Source organism: Dipodomys spectabilis, unplaced genomic scaffold (genome assembly GCF_019054845.1).
Source record: "Dipodomys spectabilis isolate Male_0828 unplaced genomic scaffold, ASM1905484v1 ptg000113l, whole genome shotgun sequence".
Taxonomy (NCBI): domain Eukaryota; kingdom Metazoa; phylum Chordata; class Mammalia; order Rodentia; family Heteromyidae; genus Dipodomys; species Dipodomys spectabilis.
Genome location: NW_024870790.1, coordinates 3,136,462 through 3,158,660, shown reverse-complemented (window position 1 = coordinate 3,158,660; position 22,199 = coordinate 3,136,462). Strand labels below are relative to the sequence as shown.

The window sequence follows — 22,199 nt, the reverse complement described above, 5'->3', positions numbered from 1 at the left end:
TTAAAGGAAATAGAGAAAGTTTGGTTTTAGAATCCTAGTAGATAAAAAATCTGCAGATGTTCAAGTACAGTATATAAAATGTCATAATATTTGCAGGTAGCCAATGCATATCCATCTGTATATTTTAAGTGATCTTTAGAATAATTGTAAGACCTAATAAAATACAAATGTTATATAAACATTTTGCTTAAGGAATTAATGATGACAAAAGTACATAGCACAGACACATATTTTTCAATTTTTTTAAACCTTTGGTTGGTTGAGTTTATGGATCATAGTCCACAGATACAGAGAGACTACTTACTAACAGACAAGTAGTGAGATTTTGTTATATAAATACAATCTGAGATCTTGGGGCCAACACTTAACACTTTAAAAAATTTTAGTAGAATTAGAAAATAATTTTAACAGAACCCATCTTGTGGTGTTGAAACTGATAGCTTTCAATCTCCCAAGCAATTTATTATTATCTACACTCTGCATCACCCAGTAAATAAAGTTAACCAAGGACATAAACGCAATTCCCTAATTCCCTTGGTCAACAGTAATGTAGAAGCCATATACTTCATAGGTCAAATATTCTTTGTTAAAAAATGTATTGTTATAGTGAGAACAAATAAAATTAACTTACAGTTGAATACTATAATGTAAAAGCAAGTATGTGTTAAAGGGTTCTAGTAAAATGGCATTATATTACATCTTCAATAAACAAAATACTCACCAGTAAGGAACACTCGGCTCTCATTTGTAGTGGTGAGGTAAAGCAGTCTAGGTACTACATTGTTATTTCTGACAACTCTCAACTGTGTACACATAAAATAAGCCACTGTCAAAAATGAAAACATTTATGAAATTACTTTTGCTTTTTGAAGAGTACATACCATGATAAATACATAACATAATGCTTCTCAAACTTTCACAAACATCAGAATAACATATGACTGTTGTTAATATGCAAATTCAGAGTCAATTGGTCTAGAATAGGGCCTGAGATTCTGTATTCCTAGTAAGTCCTCTGTGCTACCTGTGCTGCTTTTCCTCTCACCACACTTGAAGCAACAGGGATCATGTTGCTCTGCTGCTGTTGTTTTTTTATCAGAAGCCTTTTCTTTGGAAAGCAAAGGAGCTGGATAAAATAAAGTCGTTTTCTTGTTGCATAAATGAAGACTTCTGGCATTTTGCTGGTTATCTGGAGATAAAATTCTCTGGGGTTTGTCTGCTTAGGCTGGCTTGTTTCAAGCCAACTAGGATTACAGGCAAGAGCCACTGGTGCCCAACCTGCCAAATCATTCTAATGGGATACATAACTGAAGAAAGCTGTTTCTCCATGATAATTTCACTAATAGTTTCTGAAAGATTGAGTACAACCTAACATTGAACTCCAAGCTACTATGAATCCTTCTATCATATAGCACTATAGATTATTAGGTTTTATTCATGTAAATATTTTATATTTCTCATGTATATATCTCAATTAGAAGTGAAGGCTCAATGACAGGGCTTTTGTAATCTCTTTCCTTCAACTTGCCACCCTTGATAAGTTACAAAGACTCCCTCAAGATGAGATTATATCTGTAGACTTCAACTACTTTTAAAAACTACCAACTGGCCAGGCACCGCTGGCTCATGCCTGTAACCCTAGCTACTCAGGAGGCTGAGATCTGAGGATTGAGGTTCAAAGCCAGTCCCAGCAGGAAAGTCCATGAGACTCCAATCTCCAATAAACCACTAGAAATCCGGAAGTGGCTCTGTGGCTCAAGCGGTAGAGTGTTCGCCTTGAGCTGAAGAACGCAAGGGACAGCACCCAAGCCCAGAGTTCAAGCCCCAGGACCAATCAAAAAAAAACCAAAAAACAAAAAAAAAAAAAAAAACCAAAAAACTATCAACTGCATTTACTTACCTACCTATTAAGTAATTTCATTATTTAAGTATCATAACAACATTATTTTTTTTTACTTCATCTGTTCAAATAATTATAAATGAGGAAATAAAAAGAACTAAATGTAAATTTATGAAACCTCACCAAAGTAGGTTTTCACTTGAGAACAAAAATTTCTCCAGAGGATAACTATAAATTTATTTGCTTTCTCGCCCCCCCCTCTCTATATATATATGTATAAAGATCTAGTAACATATACATATATATATATATATATATATGTATATGTTACTATGTATATGTTACTAGATCTTTATTCTATAGCAATGAAGACAAGGAAAACTTGTCCAAATTCTAGAAAGCTTTTAATTTATATTGTTTCCTTCTAAAAAAACTACACAAACATGAATATTAAAGAAACTTCTAAAATCTGTTAAGACAGTGCATCTTAATTTGTGTTCTTTCCCAGCTACTGAGTGCTTGCCTACCATGCTACAGGCCCTGAGTTCAAACCCAGTACCACCAAAAAATAAAAGATATATTTCACATTATCATAAGAAATAGAAAATGTTGGCAATGTTCCTGTGAGAAGTCCTTACTCCAAACTTAGGTTAAACAGAGAGTTGAATAATATGGCTACAAGGGAAAAGGATTTGGCCATAAAATCCTCCTGAAGTGCGGTAACTTAAATATCAGCAGAAATCATGACTGCCAATTATTTTTATCCCCAGAAAAGTCACAGCCCACTGACCTTGGAGACACATACCTTGGTTATAGTCAAAACTCTCTTTCCCAAAGTTGGGATAAGGTTCTGTAATATTTAGATATATTAATAAAATGTTCTCGAAGCAGAGCTATGTAATACTATTTTGCATAGAGAATAATGGCAGCAGAACAGTAGTTTTTATAGTCTCTAGGTCTCTAGTTTTCTGCAATCTCTATCTTAATGCTAGTTAAAAAATTAGAAGTGGTAAATATGGGAACATTCCCCAATGTCATACAGAAAAAATAAGTATATCATATATAAAATAGCTTTATGCTCTGATTTTGAACAAGAAAATACTAAAATTGTTGAAAGTATTAAATATACTTTTTTTCTTATCATGATACTAACCTGTTCTATGAAATACATAATAGGGCATCCATAAAGTATTTTCCAACAGAACTGGTAGGAAAATACCTTTATAGATGAATGAATACATGGGAAAAGTCAAACCCAAAGTAAGCAGCCTAATATTAATTTAATATCCAAGTGGAATCACAACATTCCCATTATTTAATTGCATGGTCTGTTAATCCTTTTTCAATTAATGCTACTTTAGTGAAGGGTTTGATATTGAATTTCCAAATGGATATCAAAGGAATCGACAGCCTGTGTTTTAGTTACACTGAATCTTAAGCATTTTTTGTGTGACAGTAATGGGGCTTGAACTCAGAACCTCAAGCTCTTACTCTGCTTTTTGCTCAGGGTTGCCACTCTACCACTTCTGACTTTTTGCTCTCTAATTGGAGATAAGAGTCTCCCAGACTTTCCTGCAAAAGTTGGCTTAAAATCAAAATCCTCAGGTCTCATCCTCCTGAGTAGCTAGGATTCTAGCCTTGAGCCATTAATGCCTGGCTCTTAAAGCATTTTTAATATGTGAAATTCTAACAGTGAGAATGAATAGGGACATCTGTTTTCTGAAAATACTGACTTAAATCCCAAGATAACTCTTGAATAGACAAGAAGCAGGTAGTTAATATCTGTAATGATAATATGATATTAATATAGAAAAGATTTAAATGTGTTTTCAGACTGTTTGCTAACTCATATCATGCCACCTCTGCAAATCAACTTATTCTACTATTTTTAAAGCTAATACTCCTTGTTCTCAAAATAAAGATGAAAGTATTAAGAAATGAGTACTTGGGTAAATATTTTCAAAGATTTCTGGCTGAGATGTAGAAAAGAGTTCCACTATAAATGGTTGTTCTGAAGTTCCATCAGCAATGTGAATCCAGCGATATGACCAAAAATCTTCATGTTTTTCTGGATGGAGAGAATATTAAAATAAATTAATGATGATATGCATATGAACACAACAGTGTTTGCTAAAATACTTTTTCCAGTTCCATTTTAAAAGTTTACCTCTCTTTTTTGACCGCTGGACCCTTCCTACGAAAGATAAAATGCCAATCACATCACAGATATAATTTCTTGGCTTATCTTCCAGTTCTTTTCTAAAAAAAAACCAACCAAAATATAAAATAGATATTGCATCTTTAAGCAATGAAAAAAGAATTCTAGTATCATGAGTACAAAATGTATATCTTTATAACTGCTATAGTTTCATTTGGCACAAATTTTGAGAAAATGATAATGAATTAATTCTTAGTATCCAGCATTTAAAATGAATATTTAATACATTTTATAAGGAAATATTTTTACCTGGTAATAAATCGATGATTTAGTTTTGGCAATCCCCATTCTGGTTTCACTTGATATTCTGGAATGATAATTATATTAGTTGGAGGATCTCGAATATTCAGGTTGATTTCTGGAAAAAAACATATTAATATTAATATACTTTATACTAAAAATATACACGTGCACATGTGCATATATTATACTACCAAAAAACAGACTGAACATACTTTTGATTTCACCATGCAATTCAAGAACTAGACTATTATCAATGTTAACAAAACTTATCCATGTTGCTGCATGAACTATTTCTTTCTCATTTCCATAATGTAATATGATCACAGTATGGTAAAATATTGTAATTTATTTATCCATTACAGTGTTGACAGATATTTGGATTACTACTAGTAGTAATGGTAAAATATACTTGAGATGAAATTACATTAATATTATACAACAAAACTAAAAAAAATAGGAAGTATATCCAAAGTTGAACTCAAATGATTTTTTTCTTAATGAATATACTCATAAACTAGTCTGTTTATTAAGTTGTATGATTGCTGGAAAATTTTATAGATGAAAGAATTAAAAAGTATATAGTTTCTAACAGCTTTAGCAATGTTTACAGTTTGCCTGATATGACATTCTGCAAATGAATACAAGCAAAATAAATTCACTGAATACTTAACCCATTGAAGAAATTATTTTGATATTTGGATTCACGGGAGAAGGCTGCATCCGGAATGGATAGCTCTTTTTAACAGAATATGCTTGAAGCAGAAGAACTAATCCAGTTCTCAAACTTTTATACCACTGAGGACACAGATCATTCCACATAATTGCTGTAACAGTGCCTGAACAGTCGGCAATTTCCAGAAAACTCTAGGGAAAAAAGAGTAAAATCATAAACATATTTGCTACATTTCTTTTGGCCAGTCCTGGGACTTGAACTCAGAGCCTTGGCATGGTCCCTGAGCTTTTGTGCTCAAGGCTAGTGCTCCACCCCTTGAGCCACAGCTCCATTTCCTGCTTTTTGGTGGCTAATTGGAGATAAGTACCTCACAAATTTTCCTGCCCAGACTGACTTCCAACCATAATCCTCAGATCTCAGCCTCATGAGTAGCAAAGATCACAGGCATGAGCCATAGTTACCTGGTACATATTTGCTATGTTTTGTCTTTATAGATGCTATACAACCTATCATATGTGCCAACTTAACCCTGACAGAAAATATCATTCAATTTTAGTGCTTTATTAGTAATTATTTAGTTTCAACTCTGCGAATACTGGTAATCTAAAAGAGAAATTGCTGCAAGATGCACTGAAGACCCAGATGTATGATGGACCTACAGTGTGACTGCAAACTTTGAGGGTTCTGACTCCATTTTCTTTGTATTTGGTTCTTCAATAAGAATACAGTGCTGGGGGGGGAGGGGGGAGGCTGGGAAGGGAGGTGAAGGGTAAACAAAGGAGGAGGCTGCAATGCTTGGTAAGAAATGTATGCATTATCCTGCCCATGTAATTGTAACCCCTCTGTACAGTATGTTCTCAAATAAAATAAAATAAAATAATAAAAAAAAAAGAATACAGTGCTGTATAGGTTAACCACATAATACATGTGTCAAATGTGTAAGTCATATTTTAAACATTTCAAATGAAGATCTTAATACCATTCTTGGTGATGTGAGCCTTTAGAAGGCCTTCATATTTATATGACAAAATTTCAGATAGACATATAACTATATGGACTCAATGCCCTCAGTAGATGTTCTGATTACATTAATTTAGTCCTATCATTATCTGAGACACTGCTATAGATGATATCAGAATACTGAGATGTACTTAAAAATTTATTTTAGTAGAAAGGGGAATGCAAATGTCAATATATATTGTTGCCAAGTATACAGACAAGATAAATTGGATACATTAGAACATTATGCTTTTCTCAGTTTTAAAATAAAAATGGCTCAAGTGATAAATTACCAGCATTGAATGGAAAAGAATGAGGCCCAGAGTTCAACCCCTAGTACCAGTGCAAAGAAAAAGAAAGAAAATTTGAAGAAACAGAAAATTGTGTGTGTAATGTTTCTTGTTTTATAGTATAAAGTGTGCAATATGGCATACATAGCCATATGGAATATATAACATACATACATACATATCATAAGGTGATATATATGCTATGATACCTATATGTATATAGGATATTCATGTAAACTGGTGTATATTAAATTTATATACAAAAAAGAAAAAGAATAAAGCTAGGCATGGTGGTGGCTTTAATCCAGCTAACTAGGGGAGTAGATAGGAAGGATCATGGTTCAAGGCCAATTAGGGAAATAAATTAGCAAATAAGCCACGTATGGTATCACATGCTATATGGAGGTATAGGTAGGAGGATTGTGATTTGAGGCCAACCCCAGGAAGAAAACATAAAATCTTATCTAAAAAATAACTAAAAGAGAAAGGGTTGGAGGCATGGCTCAAGTGGTACAGCATCTGTATCACAAGTGTGGAGTCCTGAATTTAAATCCTAGCAGTGACCCCACAAGACATTATGTTTTTAATGCCTTTCTCTGAGAGATACAATCTTGGATAGTACTGTCCTCTTTACACAGCTTTCTTCATTTGCCCGATTCCCACCAGTGAGCATGAATAGCTTTTATAATACATTCATAATAAAACACCTAAAATAGTTCTTGACAACATGGGATACTATAGTACAATATTAAGTAAAACATATTAAGCAAACAGATCTCAGCAGCATTATATGGCACAGAGTTAAATCAATCTTATGATTAGCAGGTTATTAGTGAATAACAAGATGAATGAAGAAGCCAAACTCGTTGTACTTAGGTAGTACAGACAACTTCAAGAAGCTTGTATCTGGTGTGACAGCTCATGATTATAATTTTGGCTACTACCAGGAAGACAGTGATTAGGATAATCATGATTTGAAGCCAGCCTGAAGAAAAAGTTAGTAAACCCCCATCTTGACCAATAAGTCAGGCATGGTGATATGCACCTGTCATTGCAGCTATGTGGGAGGTGAAGATGACAGGCACAGCTTTCCTGGGCAAAAATCTGAGAGTATATTGGACAAATAACTGAAGTTACAAGGGCTGAGGTTTTTGGCTCAAGTTTTATTGTTTGCCTAGCAAGTATGAGGTCATGAACTCAGCACCAGTACCTTGCTCCCCTCCCCCAAAAAAAGCTATCTGAAGAAAATGCAAAAAGAATAGAGGAATCATAATGTCAAGAATGATTATTTTTTCTTTTTTACTCGTTGTGTATATGCCAGTACTGGAACTTCACCTCAAGGCTATATATTCTTGCTTGGCTTTTTGCTCAGGGATGACACTCTATTATTTGAACTATGCCTCCACTTCTGACACTTTTACTGGCTAGTTGAATATAAGAGCCTTGCAGTTTTGTCTGCCCAGACTTGCTTAGAACCACCATCCTCAGATCTCAGCCTCCTGAGGATCTTATTACAAGCAAGAGCCTCTGAGCCTGTACACTTGTCTTTCTTTTCTAAATGCAAGGCCAGCAGAGTATATTTATTTGCTGATGCCAAAAGTACAGACAAGAAGGAAAGGCTTAAGTCAAAGAAAAAGGTGTGATGGAGGCCAGAAGGAAAAAAGAACTAAAGACTAATAAAGACTCCCCCCTCCCCCAATCCTGGAGCTTAAACTCGGAGCCTCATGCTTCCATAAGTGGGTACCCTTACCACTAAGCCACACCTCCAGCTCTAATTTTTTCTGCTGGTTCTTTTTCATACAGTATCTTGCTTCTTGGTCAGGTGTGCTATAGGGCTAGAGCCACCTGTTGAGCTTCCTAGCTGTGACAATAGTGGCAGTGCGCCACCTTGTGTGCACTTTGAGAGAGACCCTCCCCTCCCCGGCCTGCGCCTTTGGGCTGGCCTGCAACTAAGACCCTAACAAGCTAAGCTTTCCAAATAGCAAGGATTACCGAAGTGAGCCACCATCACCTGACTTTTTTTTTTTTTGTCGGTCGTGATGCCTAAACTCTGGGCGTGGGTGCTGTCCTTCAGCTCTTCAGCTCAAGGCTAGCGCTCTATCACTTGAGCCACAGCACCACCTCCTGCTTTTTCTGCTAATGTGGTGCTGAGGAATCAAACCCAGGGCCTCATGCATGCAAGGCAAGCACTCTACCACTGAGCCACCTTCCCAGCCCCATCACCTGACTTTTTGTTTTCTTCCTTTTTTTCCCCTGAAGTTCTGGGATCAAACCCAGGACCTTGCATATGTTAGTCAAGTTCTCTACCGCTGAGCTACACTCCCAGCTCCCAAGAATTTCATTGTTTTTAATATATTACATAGAGAATTTTTTATAGCATATACATATACAGACATTTAAAAATTACCAAGTAGAACTCATAAAATATGACTGGCATAATATATGTTACAGTCAGGTAGATAAGTTATAATCAATAAATTTCATCTATCAATTTAAGTTAGCATATATTATCATTGTTTGTACCTGGTATGGCTCAGTCACCTTCTTATGAGGTTTCCCATAGTATCGCAGTTTTGATTTATACAAGATCCTTACAAGCAAGGCAGGGAAATATTTTCTTGTACTCCAGGTCATTTCAAGATGAGAAAGAGAAATTAGTTTCAGATCTAGAAAAGTATAAAATAGAAACAAAATTAGAATTAACATGGAATGCTATGTTCAAAGTCTTGTTTGTAAGGTGAAAAGGGCAGCCTGATCACACCCAGTTCACCTCTTGCCAGCTAAACTGGCTTACCTCCTTCTCACTTACACATATACTCTCCTGAGTAATAGCAGAGAAATACAGGTAGACTCACTATGGGCCTGGAGCATAGGCAAGTACCTCTATAAAGGTGTCACCCACAATACTGCACTGTATCTCCTCCTACCTTACCAAAATATGTAATTATTTCCTGGAAAACTGGTTTCTAAGTTCACCTGTCAATATTTTCCTACCAATAAACACTTATATTTAGTTACCTTATCAAATCTTTAAGACACATTCCCATACTTTTCTCTCCTGAGTTTTGCTAAACATGCCAGACAACTGTTCTTAGATATTCAATGGCTGCCTCTCTCCCCACCCCAAACTCTGCTCAATGCTCACTTTCTCAGTTTCTAACCACTTCATTAAAACCAATCTTGGTACTTCACTTCGGCCTCAACCATACTTACTGGAGTTGCTTTTTTCAAAAAAGAAAAGAAAAACAAAACAACAACACAACAACAACAAAAAAACCCGGCTCTTACTATCTTCCCATATACTTTAACATTTACGTTAAAATTTTGAATCTCAAACCTTACTCAAGCACAAAAACTGCTTCCATGATTAAGCTGTACTTCTGATTTAATCCTCCTGCGAGTTAAAGGGATTCTTCTGCAAAGCTCTCCATATCTTACTCTCACACTGCACAATCCCAATTTTGAAAATCTCAATTGGCAGCAGTTCTAATATTTGTTTCTTTTTGCTATGACTTCCTTCCTTTCTATCTCTATTTACATATGTAGTTAGCATAGGGGCATGAAAACCATATTTACAGGTTTTTTGTTGTTTATTCATTCATTTACTTATGTATTTATTTTTGTGCTATAGTACTTGAAATCAGGGCCTCACACTCTCACTTGTCTTTTGCTCTCAGCTGGTGCTCTACTACTTGAGCCACAACCCATTCCCAGCTTTTTGCTAGTTAACTGGATATGAGCCTTTCTGATTTGTCTTCCCATGCTGGCTTTGAACGTCCATCCTCATTCCTTAGCCTCCCCCATCCAAGTAGTTAGAATTACAGGTGTGAGTAACCAGCACCCAGCATACAGTTTATTTTAATAAGCATTTAAATGGTATGCTACAATTATACCTATAGTACCATAAAATATACACACAAGTTTTCAGTATTATTAGGATATCAAGTGTAATTTTCCTTCTAGATTCTCCCAAATCATTACTAGCTTAGAATTCTAGGTCCTAATATTCAATATTATGTAATTAAGTGACTTCCTCTTGAATGCAGTCCGAGAAATCCTGGATCCCTTTTGAATTGTCTGCAATGTACATGGTATACTTTGGGTCAATAAAGGCATATATATCTCTTTTATCAGCTGAAATACCTCAAGAGCTACATGATTCTGGAAAAAGGTTCTAAGAGCCACTGTGTTGGGCATAACAAGGTCAACAGAGTTAGATGTGATCAGATACCTGCCCAGTTTAAATTTCCCCAAGGTTTTTTTTGGCAGTATTAGGATTTGAACTCAGGGCTTCATGCTTGCTAGACAGGCACTCTACCACCTAAGCCATGCCCCCAGACATTTTTATTCTGGTTATATTGTAGATATCATCTCACTTTTTTGTCTGGAAAACAATCCTACTTACACTTCCTACCATATTAGGATGTCAGTTGTAAGCTACCATGCCCAAGTTTGGCTTAGCCTGGAACTGCTAATCTTCCTAATTTCAGCTGCCATTAGAAGGATATACCATCATATGCAGATATTGGTTGAGATGGGGTCTTAGCAACTTTTTGCCTGGGCTGGCAATGAACCACAATTTTCCTAATCTATACTTCCTGAGTAGCTAGGGTTATTGGTGTGAGCCATCAGCACTTAGTCAAGTTTGTGTTTTTAACTCACAAATATGTGTGTGTGTTTATTTCTTAAATCCAGAAAGAAGTCATATGCTATTTGTACATGTTGATTATCCACAAAGAAATTTGATTTCAAGGAAGTGGTGCTGTGGCTCAAGCTGTAGAGCGCTCACCTTGAGCTGAAGAGCACAGGGGCAGCGCCCAAGCCCAGAGTTCAAGCCCCACAACCGACCAAAAAAAGAAAACAAAAAATAACAAAAAAAAGAAACTTGATTTCAACAGGAGATGTAGACCATATGCAATGGAGCAGTTATTCTTAAATATTTTGATCTCCGGGCCTCTTTACATTCTTAAAAACTGCTAATTATCTTGAGGAGCTTCTCTATGGATTATATCATATTTACTATATTATGAATTAAGAAATTAAGCACCAATTAATTTCAAAATAATAATTAACCTAAAATGCATACTAAAAACAACATTCTAAAAAATGACAGTTAAGCAGACACCCTGAAAACATTACAGGAAGGAATAGGAGAAACTCTAGGGCTCGCTGGCACAAGCAGAAATTTTCTTAATAAAGATCCAGAAACACAGTAAATCAAAGAAAGATTGAACAAATGGGATTGAATGAAACTGCAGAGCTTCTGCATGGCAAAGGACATAGCTAGCAAGATCAATAGAAAGTCCACAGATTGGGAGAAGATCTTCACTAGCCATACAACAGACAAGGGCCTCATATCTAAACTGTACTTAGAACTCAAAAAATTTTTCTTTCATGAGATTGTTTCTAACGCATTTATAAGATTATTTCTTTGTTGCTTTGTATGTCCCTCCCCCACAGTATAACCCCTGCTTTCACTGTATTTGATATCGATATAATTTGTGGAGGGGAAGGGGAAAAACAAGTTGTTTAAATAAGGATACAGGTGGACCTGTTGCAACAATGAGAAGTACAAGTCGTTATGTCGAAAACGAACTTTACAACCTTGGTGGGGGGGGCCGGGAAGATTGGGTGAGGGGTGGGGGAGGATGGGAAGGGATGAGAAGGGGAAACAAAGGAGGAGGCTACAATGTTTGATAAGAAATGTACTCATTATCTTGCCCGTGGAATTGTAACCTCTCTGTACAGTATTTTCACAATAAAAAATAAATAAGAATTAAAAAAAATAAACAGCAAAAAAATTCAATCCTCCAAAAACAAATCCTCAAAGAAACAACCACCTCATTAATAAGTGGGCTAAAGATTTAAAGAGATACTTCTCTGAAGAGGAAATAAGAATGGCTAATAGACACATGAAGAAATGCTTAACTTCCCTGGCCATAAAAGAAATGCAAATCAAAACAGCATTGAGATTCCACCTCACCTCAGTTAGAATGGCTGTAATCAAGAAATCTAATAACAACAGATGCTGGAGAGGATGTGGCCAAAATTGAATACTACTGCACTATTGGTGGGAGTAAACGTGTTCAATCACTCTGGAAAGTAGTATGGAGGTACCTCAAAAGACTCTACATAGAGCTCCCCTATGATCCAGCAATCCCACTTTGGGGCATTTACCCAATTGACCAAAAACAAGGACATACTAAAGCTACCAGCAGAACTATGTATATTCACCATAGCTAGGATATGGAATTCTATGCTTCCATCAGAAAGAATGACACTGCCCCATTTCTAAGGAAATGGAAAGACTTGGAAAAATTTATATTAAGTGAATGAAGTAAGCCAGACCCAAAGAAACATAGGTCCCATGGTTTCCCTTATTTGCAATAATTAGTATACGTCTAGGATAAACTTAGCAGATGAGCAGAACAGCTCAATAGCTATGTAAATATGACCATATAAAATGATGCTAAGGGAATGAATTCCAAGACATGGACACAAGAGGTTTTTCTTTGTTGTTGCTGTTTTTTAATGTACTATGTGATTTTTTTGTTTCTTTTGTATGTTCTTCCCACTATGGTATATCCCATGTTGTCACTGTGTTTGATTTTGGTACCCTGGTATTGTATATACGTTTACTGAATTAGGGAACAACAGAACAGTGAGAAAAAGGACGAGAGGGAACTAATGCAACAACAATATACACAAGACAATATGGTGGAAATGATCTGTACAACTTGGAGAGATTTGGGGGGGGGTGGGAAAGTAGGAGAAAAATGAGGAAGGGTTAATAAGTTTGACAAGAAATGTACTTATTAGCTTACTTATGTAACTGTAATCCCTCTGTATATCACCTTGACAATAAAAAATGACTGTTTTCCAAAACAAATATTCAGTGAAGAGAATCATAGTTTTATATTTCTTTGAATCTCTTTAGCTTACTGAGTTAGCTAGATATTCATATCTTCTTCAGAACTTAGTCTATTTCAATATTACACATCCTGCAAACCTGTAGAAAACTCTGCTGTAACTTGTGATAGAAAAGCAAAGTAAATAATGCCTTAGGATTATTATGAATTTGTTTTCATGTCCTGAATTGTTAATTAAAGTCATGGGAAAAGCCAGTAGGCATATTTGAAGAATTTTTTCAGAAGAATAAATCCAAGAAATGCAGAAAGGAATAAAGATAAAAGGTGAAAAAATGAATTAGAAAACATTATATAGGGTAGAAAACTTGCCTTTCATGCTTGAGTTCCTGCATTCAATTCCACCCCTCTAAAAAGGATAAAGAACAACAGTATTGATTCCAAATGTGATGAATTATGAAGACAGGGGAAAACGGTTTACAGTTTATTAAGTATGACTCTGTAACAATAAATTTGAAAAATATAGTGAAATGGATAATCTAGGAAAATATTAATTACAAGCACTGCTGTAAGAAGCAGAAAATCCAAATATGTAAACTATAGTAGAAAACAAAAAAAAAAAACTCACAAATAGTAGCTTCCCTAAATGGCAGCTGTTCACATGATTGTACAACAAAATTCTAGCAACTCTCAAGGAATAGCTCTTTTCCCTGAACTATAAATTGTTCTACAGCTCATTAAAATATACTAATTGTACCAATTCACCTTATAAACTCAGGATAATTTGAAACATATAGACAGAATCAATACAAAAGAGAAAACTATGAGCCAAAATAATTTATGATGGGAAAAACTCAATTAAATCCTTTCAAACCTCCTATCACAGCAGGCTAAGAGGAAAAGGCACCATACACTAGTAGTGTCCTAATTGCTGTCTCTTGCTCTGAAGACTCACAAAATGACATTTAATTTAATTATTTCTTTGAAACATCAAATAAGCACTACAAAATAATACGTAAATTCCAAATTACTAGAAGAAAAATAAACAGAAATTCTGCAAAAGTCAAAGTGCTAAAATAGGAAGTAGTGCTGGGCACTGGTGGCTCATGTCTGTAATCTTAGCTACTCAGGAGGCTGGGATCTGAGGATCACGGTTCAAAGCCAGCCTGGGCAAGGAAAGTCAGTAAGACTCTTATCTCCAATGAACCACTAAAAAACCAGAAGTGGCCCTGTGGCTCAAGTGGTAGAATGCTCACCTTGAGCTGAAGAGCTGAGGGATAGTGCCCAAGCCCAGAGTTCAAGCTCCAAGATCAACCAAAAAAAAAAAAACCAGGAAGTAGAGGTATGGCTCAAGTGGTAGAATACCAGCTGGGCACCAAAGAGATGAGTAAGAGTGTGAGGCTGTGAGTTCAAACCTCAGTACGAGTACACAAAAAACATATGGCACAGAGTAAACATAAATAAATATCAAGAACAGGTCTAGCCAAGTACTGGTGGCTCATGGGAGTAATTCTAGTAGGTACTTAGAGGCTGAGAGCTAATGTTCGAGGTTTGAAGCCAGCCTGGGAAGGAAAATTCATGAGACTCTTATGTCCAGTTAACAAGCAAAAAGCTGAAAGTGGAGCTGTGGCTTAAATGGTAGAGTGCTAATCTTGAAAGAAAAAGCTAAGGGACAGTGCTCTGGCCCTGGGTTCAAGCCTCAGTACTGATTTAAAAAAAAAAAAAAGAACAAGTATGGATATCATTAATCATACTAAATTCAGCTGAAGTAAAGTAAGCTCATAAAAGACAAAGAATTAGTTTGTTTTAAATGGAAGAATCTTTGCTATATGTTTCCTAAAAGATACCAATGTAAGCTGGGTGCTGGTGGCTCATGCCTCTAATCCTATTCAGTAGGCTGAGAGTTGAGGACTGTGTTTCAAAGCCAGCCTGGGCAGGAAAGTCTTCGAAACTCTTATCCCCAATTAACCACCAGAAAACCAAAAGTGGTGGTGTGGCTCAAGTAGTAAATGTTAGCCTTGAGCACAAAAGCACAGGACAGCACTTAAGCTCCAAGTTCAAGCCCTAGGACCAGCATATACACCAAAAAAGACACACACCTAAAATAAAACAACAAGAAATGGTAGGACAAATACTGATGCTCCACTAGGCCTCTAGCCCAACCAAAGCACACAGGACATCTGTATTTGAAAACACTTTTGAGGTGATAGAAATGCTGAGTCATGTTTAATGCTACCAAAAGGACAGTGCAAAGAAGCTTTAAAGCAATGAGAGGCAAGTTCCATATTGATCAAGGGTAGCATCCACCAACAAGACAAGAATCAAAACCTGTAATCCTAGCTACTCAGGAGGCTGAGATCTGAGGATCAAGGTTCAAAGCCAGCTCCGGCAAAAAATTCCCCATAAGACTTTTATCTCCAATAAACTACTTAGAAAAAGCCAGAAGTGGTGCTGTGGCTCAAGTGGTAGAGCACTAGCCTTGAGCACAAAAACGCTTAGGGACAGCGTCCAGACCCTGAATTCAAGCCCAGGGACCAGCAAAAAAAAAAAAAAAAAAAGACATGAACCAGGTACAGAAACTTACATATTATATAGGTATCTAAAGAAAAATCCAAAAAGAAATCACATGCTATTTATAGACCATAGGAATCTGTGTACATTGTCATAAATATGTTGGTTATCCAGAAAGAATGAATCAAATTAAACTATCTACATACATTTTATATAAAACAACTGTATTTCTAAGTACTAACAGTAACATTTCAAAATGAAATTAAAGCACCTAAGTCTATTTGCAATAACATAAAGAAAAAATAATTAAAATAATTTAATTAAAAAAGTGACATACTGTGAATCCTTTAAAAATATTGTTGAGCAAAAAGAATTAAAAGACCCAATTACATGAATTCTTTATTTTTAAGTTCTATGGGTCAATAATATTAAGAGGGAAATAATCCCAAACTGACATATATCAAAGCAATTCCTATAAAAACAATCCCAGCTGAAGCCAAGTTCCAGTGGCTTACACTTGTAATCCTAGCTATTCATGAGACCGAAATCTGAAAACTGAGGTTCAAAGCCAGCAAAGGCAGACTAATCCTTTAGAATCGATCTTCAATTAACCAGCAAACGAAAGATGGAAAAGGCAGAGTGTCAGCTATGAGCAAAAAACCAAAAACCAAAACCAAAAACCAAACCCTGAGAGCATGAGGCTGGGGTTCAAGCCTCAGTATGGGTGCCAAAAATTACACTGACTGGCTGGAGACATTGTTCTAGTGCGATGCCGTTACTTCAAACCTTAGTACCACTAAAAGAAAAGGAACAAACTGGAATTGTGGCACAAGTGGAAGCCTACCTGCCTGTCAAGAACAAGGCCCTGGCTTCAATCTCCACAAAAACAGGAAGCATTATTGCTTTACTTTGATTACTTTCTCTACAAGAAATTTAAATGATTTATTCCAACCCTAACCCCATCCCCATCGTATCATGTTTAGAGAATTGTATGGGTATGCTGTATAAAATCTTTACAATTCCCATGGTTTTCTTTTGAAATCTTTGAGTTAAAACTACATTTACAGGGCTGGGAAGGTGGCTCAGTGGTAGAGTGCTTGCCTTGCATGCATGAGGCCCTGGGTTCGATTCCTTAGCACCACATAAGCAGAAAAAAAAGCCGGGAGTGGCGCTGTGGCTCAAGTGGTAGAGCGCTAGCCTTGAGCTGAAGAGTTGAGGGACAGCGCCCAGGCCCAGAGTTCAGGCCCCACGACTGGACCAAAAAAAAAAAAAAAAAAACCAACTACATTTACATATGGTTTCATTGTGGTATTTCTATGCATGCCTATGGTGTGCTTCTAGCAGTTGAGGGTCAAGGGAAAAGGGAGGGTGATGGTCTGTTGGAAGGGGTAAACATTTTCAAAGTACATTATATGGATGGATGAAAATGTCATAATAGGGAAGTGGAGCTGTGGCTCAAGTGGTAGAGTGCTAGCCCTAAGCAAAAAAGCTCAGGAGCCAGGCACTGGTGGCTCATGCCTGTAATCCTAGCTACTCAGGAGACTGAGATCTGAGGATCACGGTTCAAAGCCAGCCCGGGCAAGAAAGTCCGTGGGACTTTCATCTCCTGTTAACCACCAGAAAACCGGAAGTGGTGTGGCTCAAGTGGCAGAGCACTAGCCTTGAGCTGAAGAGCTGAGGAACAGTGCCCAGGCCCAGAGTTCAAGATCCACAACCGACAAAAAAAAAAAGGTCAAGAAGATTTGCCCAGGCCCTGAGTTCAAGCCCCAGGACTGGCACAAACAAAAGTTGTAATAAATATCACAATGAAATTATAAAGAAAAGTGATGGAAAATTTAAAAAAGAGTAATAGAGTGTATTATGACTAATGTAAGCATGTATAGAAATATTACAATGAAAGCACTTGGATATCATTAATATATGCTTATCTAAAAACATTTTACAATAGCAAGCAAAATATAGAAACTGAACACCCCGATATATGCTGATGGCTATAAATTCGTGGGAATAGTCAAAACATGACATGCCATATGCATTAAATTAAAAAATTCAAGTATCACTTAAGTTAGCAATTTCAGTTCTCAGAATTTGTCCCTTAACAGAAATTCTCAAATACAGTCAATATAAATACAAAGTAGTGATTATAGCTAATATGGAAAAACAGCACTGCCTACAACTAGAAATTATGATGATATGATTATGGAAACTGTAGTACAGTCATACTATGAGATATTGTAGGTACAGATGTGCACAAAAGATGTCTACGTTGTTAAGTGGAAATAGGAAACCATGAAAGGACACACTATTTCTTTTTCATAGCTGCACAGTGGACCACAAACAGTTGGGAATTTGGAGAAGGCAACTGAAGTAATAGGAAAAGTGAGTGGTTATACACTCTAATCCCCTATTTTATTATTAATAACTTCAATCACACAGCAAACGTGAAAGGAGTTTACGTGAACAGCAATGTAGTTTCTACATCAGTGACCACTATTTTGCTGTATATGGCTCTGATACTTTTAACATAATAAACTTCTAAATACACAGTTTGGGTTTTTCTATGTCCATTACCCTTTGCCATAAAACACAGCTTTGATAAATGGATATTACTTCCTTTTAAAAAATCCTAGATAGGGGATGGGAAGGTGGCTCAGTGGTAGAGCGCTTGCCTTGCATGCCTGAGGCCCTGGGTTCAATTCCCCAGCACCACATAAGCAAAAAGAAAAAAAGCCAGAAGTGGTGCTGTGGTTCAAGTGGTAGAGCGCTAGCCTTGAGCTGAAGAGCTGAGGGACAACGCCCAGGCCCAGAGTTCAGGCCCCACGACTGGACCCAAAATAAAATAAAATAAAATAAAAAATCCTAGATAATTTTAGAAATTATGAGCTCTATTTTCAATTCTTGAGGTCTTCAATTTTTCCCTTACATATTTCATTGTGAAAACAGAAATAAACCACATTTGGAGTTGTTATTTACTGTTGCTTTATTCTAGTGCTTAGAATAAAATATTTTCTTTAACCCTGGAAATAAGTATTTCAATTTCAAAAACTTAGTTATTTATACGATCTTTGGTACAAGTTTGAGCAATATTTTCTTTGCCCTCAGTGGCTATTATTACTATGTTTACATATTTTGATGTACGTTGCTTTTTGCTTTTGTTATTTTGGCTTTTAAGTTTTTTTTTGCTTGATCTGTGGTTTAACATTGTGTTGAAAAAAGGACCGAAGAGCAACAAACATAGAACATTACAGATTTTCCTGGTATTTTTTCTTATTGTTTTTTGTATTTAATTATTTTCCCCATGCCACATGCATGTTCATGCGTATAGCAATGCCATTCTTCTTAGTTTCACCTGTTAGGAAAGCAATAATATATTTTGAGTAGTTAGTTGTGACACCCCAAAATTGAACTTTCTTAATCAATTCTGTGTGTAGCAAAGAAGGAACAGAAATCGAGAATTTGAAGCCTTTGCACAAAATCCCGTACCTTCCAAACGTGATAGTTACTCAACTCTTTGCTTTAAAAGACATAAAAAGTGGCGTTTTGCTGGATGGAAATATTTAAGGAATAAATAAGGGAGCATCATTTTGGAGCAAAGGTCAAAGCATGCAGACTACAAGTGGAAGTTTTTATGTACAATTGAAACTTACACGCTCGGCAACCGATGGTTACATCGTTACATTTCTATAACTGAAATGGCTAGGTCACGTAGAAGGAAGGCACGCTCGCTGGAGGAATATGGATTCCCCCTCCCCCCACCAACAGTGTCTTTTCCAGGTTGAATTTAGGATCTGCTGAGGCACTTCATGAAGAAACCAAACCATGACACCAATCAGACAAATTTCACCAAGAAGCCTCTCAGTAAAATAACATAAGACTAAATAAATAAAAAAATAAATAAAACACAGGATGACCCATTGCAACAATGAGACTCACAAGACACTATGTTGGAAATGAACTCTACAACTTCGCGGGGGAGGAGTTGGGGGGTGGGGAGGGAAGGGTTAGTAGGAGAAAAACAAAGGAGGGGGTAACAATGCTCCATAGGAAATATGCTCATTACCTTACTCATGTAACTGTAACCCCTCTGTACAGCATCTTTACAATAAAATAAAATTTAAAAATAAACAAATCAATAAAAATCTCAAAACCTAGCTTCCAACTTGTTCCACCGCGGCTTGAAAGGGACCAGAGACTCTCCAGAATCATACTCATTTCCTTTGCCATTATCCCAAGTTCTGAACCGCCACTTCCCCAACTCTCCCAACATCCCCGCTAATTGCTTACGTTTAAAATTGTAGTCTTCAGGTTGCTTGTTGGTTAGCCAGATGTCTCCGTAGGGATCTTCATTATTCCACAAAGCCAAATAATGACTGTGCTCGCCCCTCAAAGGCCGCTCGGGTTTCTTCTGGTGCTCGCTGTTTCGGAAGGGAATTTCTTCGAGAGAAATATCATCTAACGCCTCCCCGCAGTGGACGCCGTCGATGCAAAGGATCCCCTGGCCTAAATCTTCCTCGTTGTAAAGACACGACACTCTAGAAATGCTCATTTTGATGCCAACTTTAAGAATATTCTGACGAACCAGACAGTTGAGACTGGTATCGAGGCAGCACTTTTCCTGGTACACGCCGTCGGAGATGGTCACATCGTAGCAGTAAACGGGAGGCTTCGGCCGCGTGTCCCGGCGATCGTACTCTAACAGGTACCTCTGGACTGCCAGTACGGTGACGGGCACCACCTCAGAGGGGCTCACACACATGCCAGGTGACCGTACAATCTGTTGAAGAACCTTTTGGATCCATGAGTTGGGCTTTTGGGCACCAGCCTTTCGGATCACCACTCCTGGGACTCCAGTCTGCTTTTTCTCAGGGTTTTGCAGATAGGATCCAACGCGACCTCTCTCCTCCGACATCTTGAGATAAATGAAAACTCCACGTGCTACTATGCCCCGTCCCAAACTAAGAGCCGAGAAACAGTGCGCGTAGCTCCAAGAAGCCTCCGCCAACTGCCCTGGGCCCGCCCAGTAGCAAGGTTTCAAAGAGGTTGCGCAAGCGCGCCGCGTTCTGGCCACGCCCCTCTCCTCGGCTTTCCGCTGGGGATTCGGAGGGATTTCTAAATAGTCCCACGCACCACATTACCACCCATAGTCCTATCAGAAGCTCACGAGACTATCTTTGGGGGGAGAACGGAGAGTCTTGCCAGGGAGTTGCGTAGGGGAGAGAACCTTGATCATCTCGGTTCCCAAGGCACAAGAGAAAAAGGTGAGGAGCACCACGGACTTCCCTACAAAGTAGAGTGCCTAGAGGGATGCGAAAAGTAAAAACGGCAGAAGTCACAGTCTGTACTTATTAAGCTCAAGCAATTCAAACTTTGGATTTGGAGCTGGCACATTAAGTTAATTGATCATTGGTTAATATGCCTGGCTATGATAACACCAGCCTCATATATTGCATGAACAAAAACGCATAAGTTGTGCACATTCCCTAGCACAAAAAGTCCTCAGTAGTGAAAAGTCCTGAGTTCCAATCCCAGAACAAAAGAAAGATCGCAGTGAATGTCAACTGCTATGGCAATTACTATTACCATAATAGCCTATAGTGGCTCCTTCAGTACACGGTATAGAACTTACTAGTTAACTGCAAATGAAGATTTAAAAAATACCATTCTTGGGCTGGAAAGGTGGCTCAGTGGTAGAGCGCTTGCCTTGCATGCTCAAAGCCCTGGATTCGATTCCTCAGCACCACATAAGCAAATAGAAAAAAGCCGGAAGTGGTGCTATGGCTCAAGTGGTAGAGTGCTAGCCTTGAGCTGAAGAGCTGAGGGACAGCGCCCAGACCCAGAATTCAGGCCCCACGACCGGACCCCCCCCCCCCCCAAATACAGTTCTCTAGGTAAAGAGCCAAATTTGTATGAATTTTTTGGTACAATATTCATCAAGTCCTGAGCGCTGTTGCTGAGTGCTTTTGCTCAATGCCGGAGCTTTACTACTTGATCCACAGCTCCACTCCTACCTTTCTTTTTGATGATTAGCTGCAGAGGAGATTCTCATGAACCTTCTTGCCTGTAGTGACTTTTACCCTCAATCCTCAGATATCAGCCTCCTGAGTAGGTAAGATTACAGTACTGAATCACTGGTGCCCCTTTTAGATGAAAATGTACCTAAAAATACAACTCCTCACTTAATAGAGATAGGATACAGCATTTCAAGAAGAGCATTTCTTTAAAAAAAACTTAGCATGTTACTTATATAATGTAGATGAGTAAAATTCACCCCTTATATACTCCTTAACTCCTCCTCCCTCTTCCTTTTTAACTGGGATTTCTTTTTCTTGCCTTGACCATACTTGGTCCTAAACTCAGGGCATGGGTGTTGTCCCTTGGTTTTCTCTCCTCAGGGATAGCACCCTACCACTTCAGCCACAGCTCCACTTCCAACTTAAAATTTTTATTTTTATTAAGTAATTGTACAAAGGGGTTCCAGTTCCACTTCCAGCTTTTCTGTTACTTAATTGGAGAAAAGAAAAATCAAAATGAAGGTTTCCCATAACAGATGAGGCAGATA

The 22,199-nt window shown here is 37.4% G+C and overlaps 1 protein-coding gene across 1 annotated transcript in view; it reads right to left on the bottom strand.

The window, feature by feature from the left end:
- Positions 1–20,549, bottom strand: part of Radx (RPA1 related single stranded DNA binding protein, X-linked) — a 53,073-nt gene extending 32,524 nt beyond the window's left edge. Inside the window, exons 1-7 of the mRNA XM_042688209.1 lie at positions 19,925–20,549; positions 8,787–8,929; positions 4,973–5,165; positions 4,308–4,416; positions 4,008–4,099; positions 3,786–3,908; positions 722–826 (exon numbers count right to left, since the gene is read on the bottom strand). Of these exons, the coding sequence (XP_042544143.1) occupies positions 722–826; positions 3,786–3,908; positions 4,008–4,099; positions 4,308–4,416; positions 4,973–5,165; positions 8,787–8,929; positions 19,925–20,549 (1,390 nt within the window). The remainder of the gene's footprint in view (positions 1–721; positions 827–3,785; positions 3,909–4,007; positions 4,100–4,307; positions 4,417–4,972; positions 5,166–8,786; positions 8,930–19,924) is intronic.
- Positions 20,550–22,199: the final 1,650 nt, after the last annotated feature.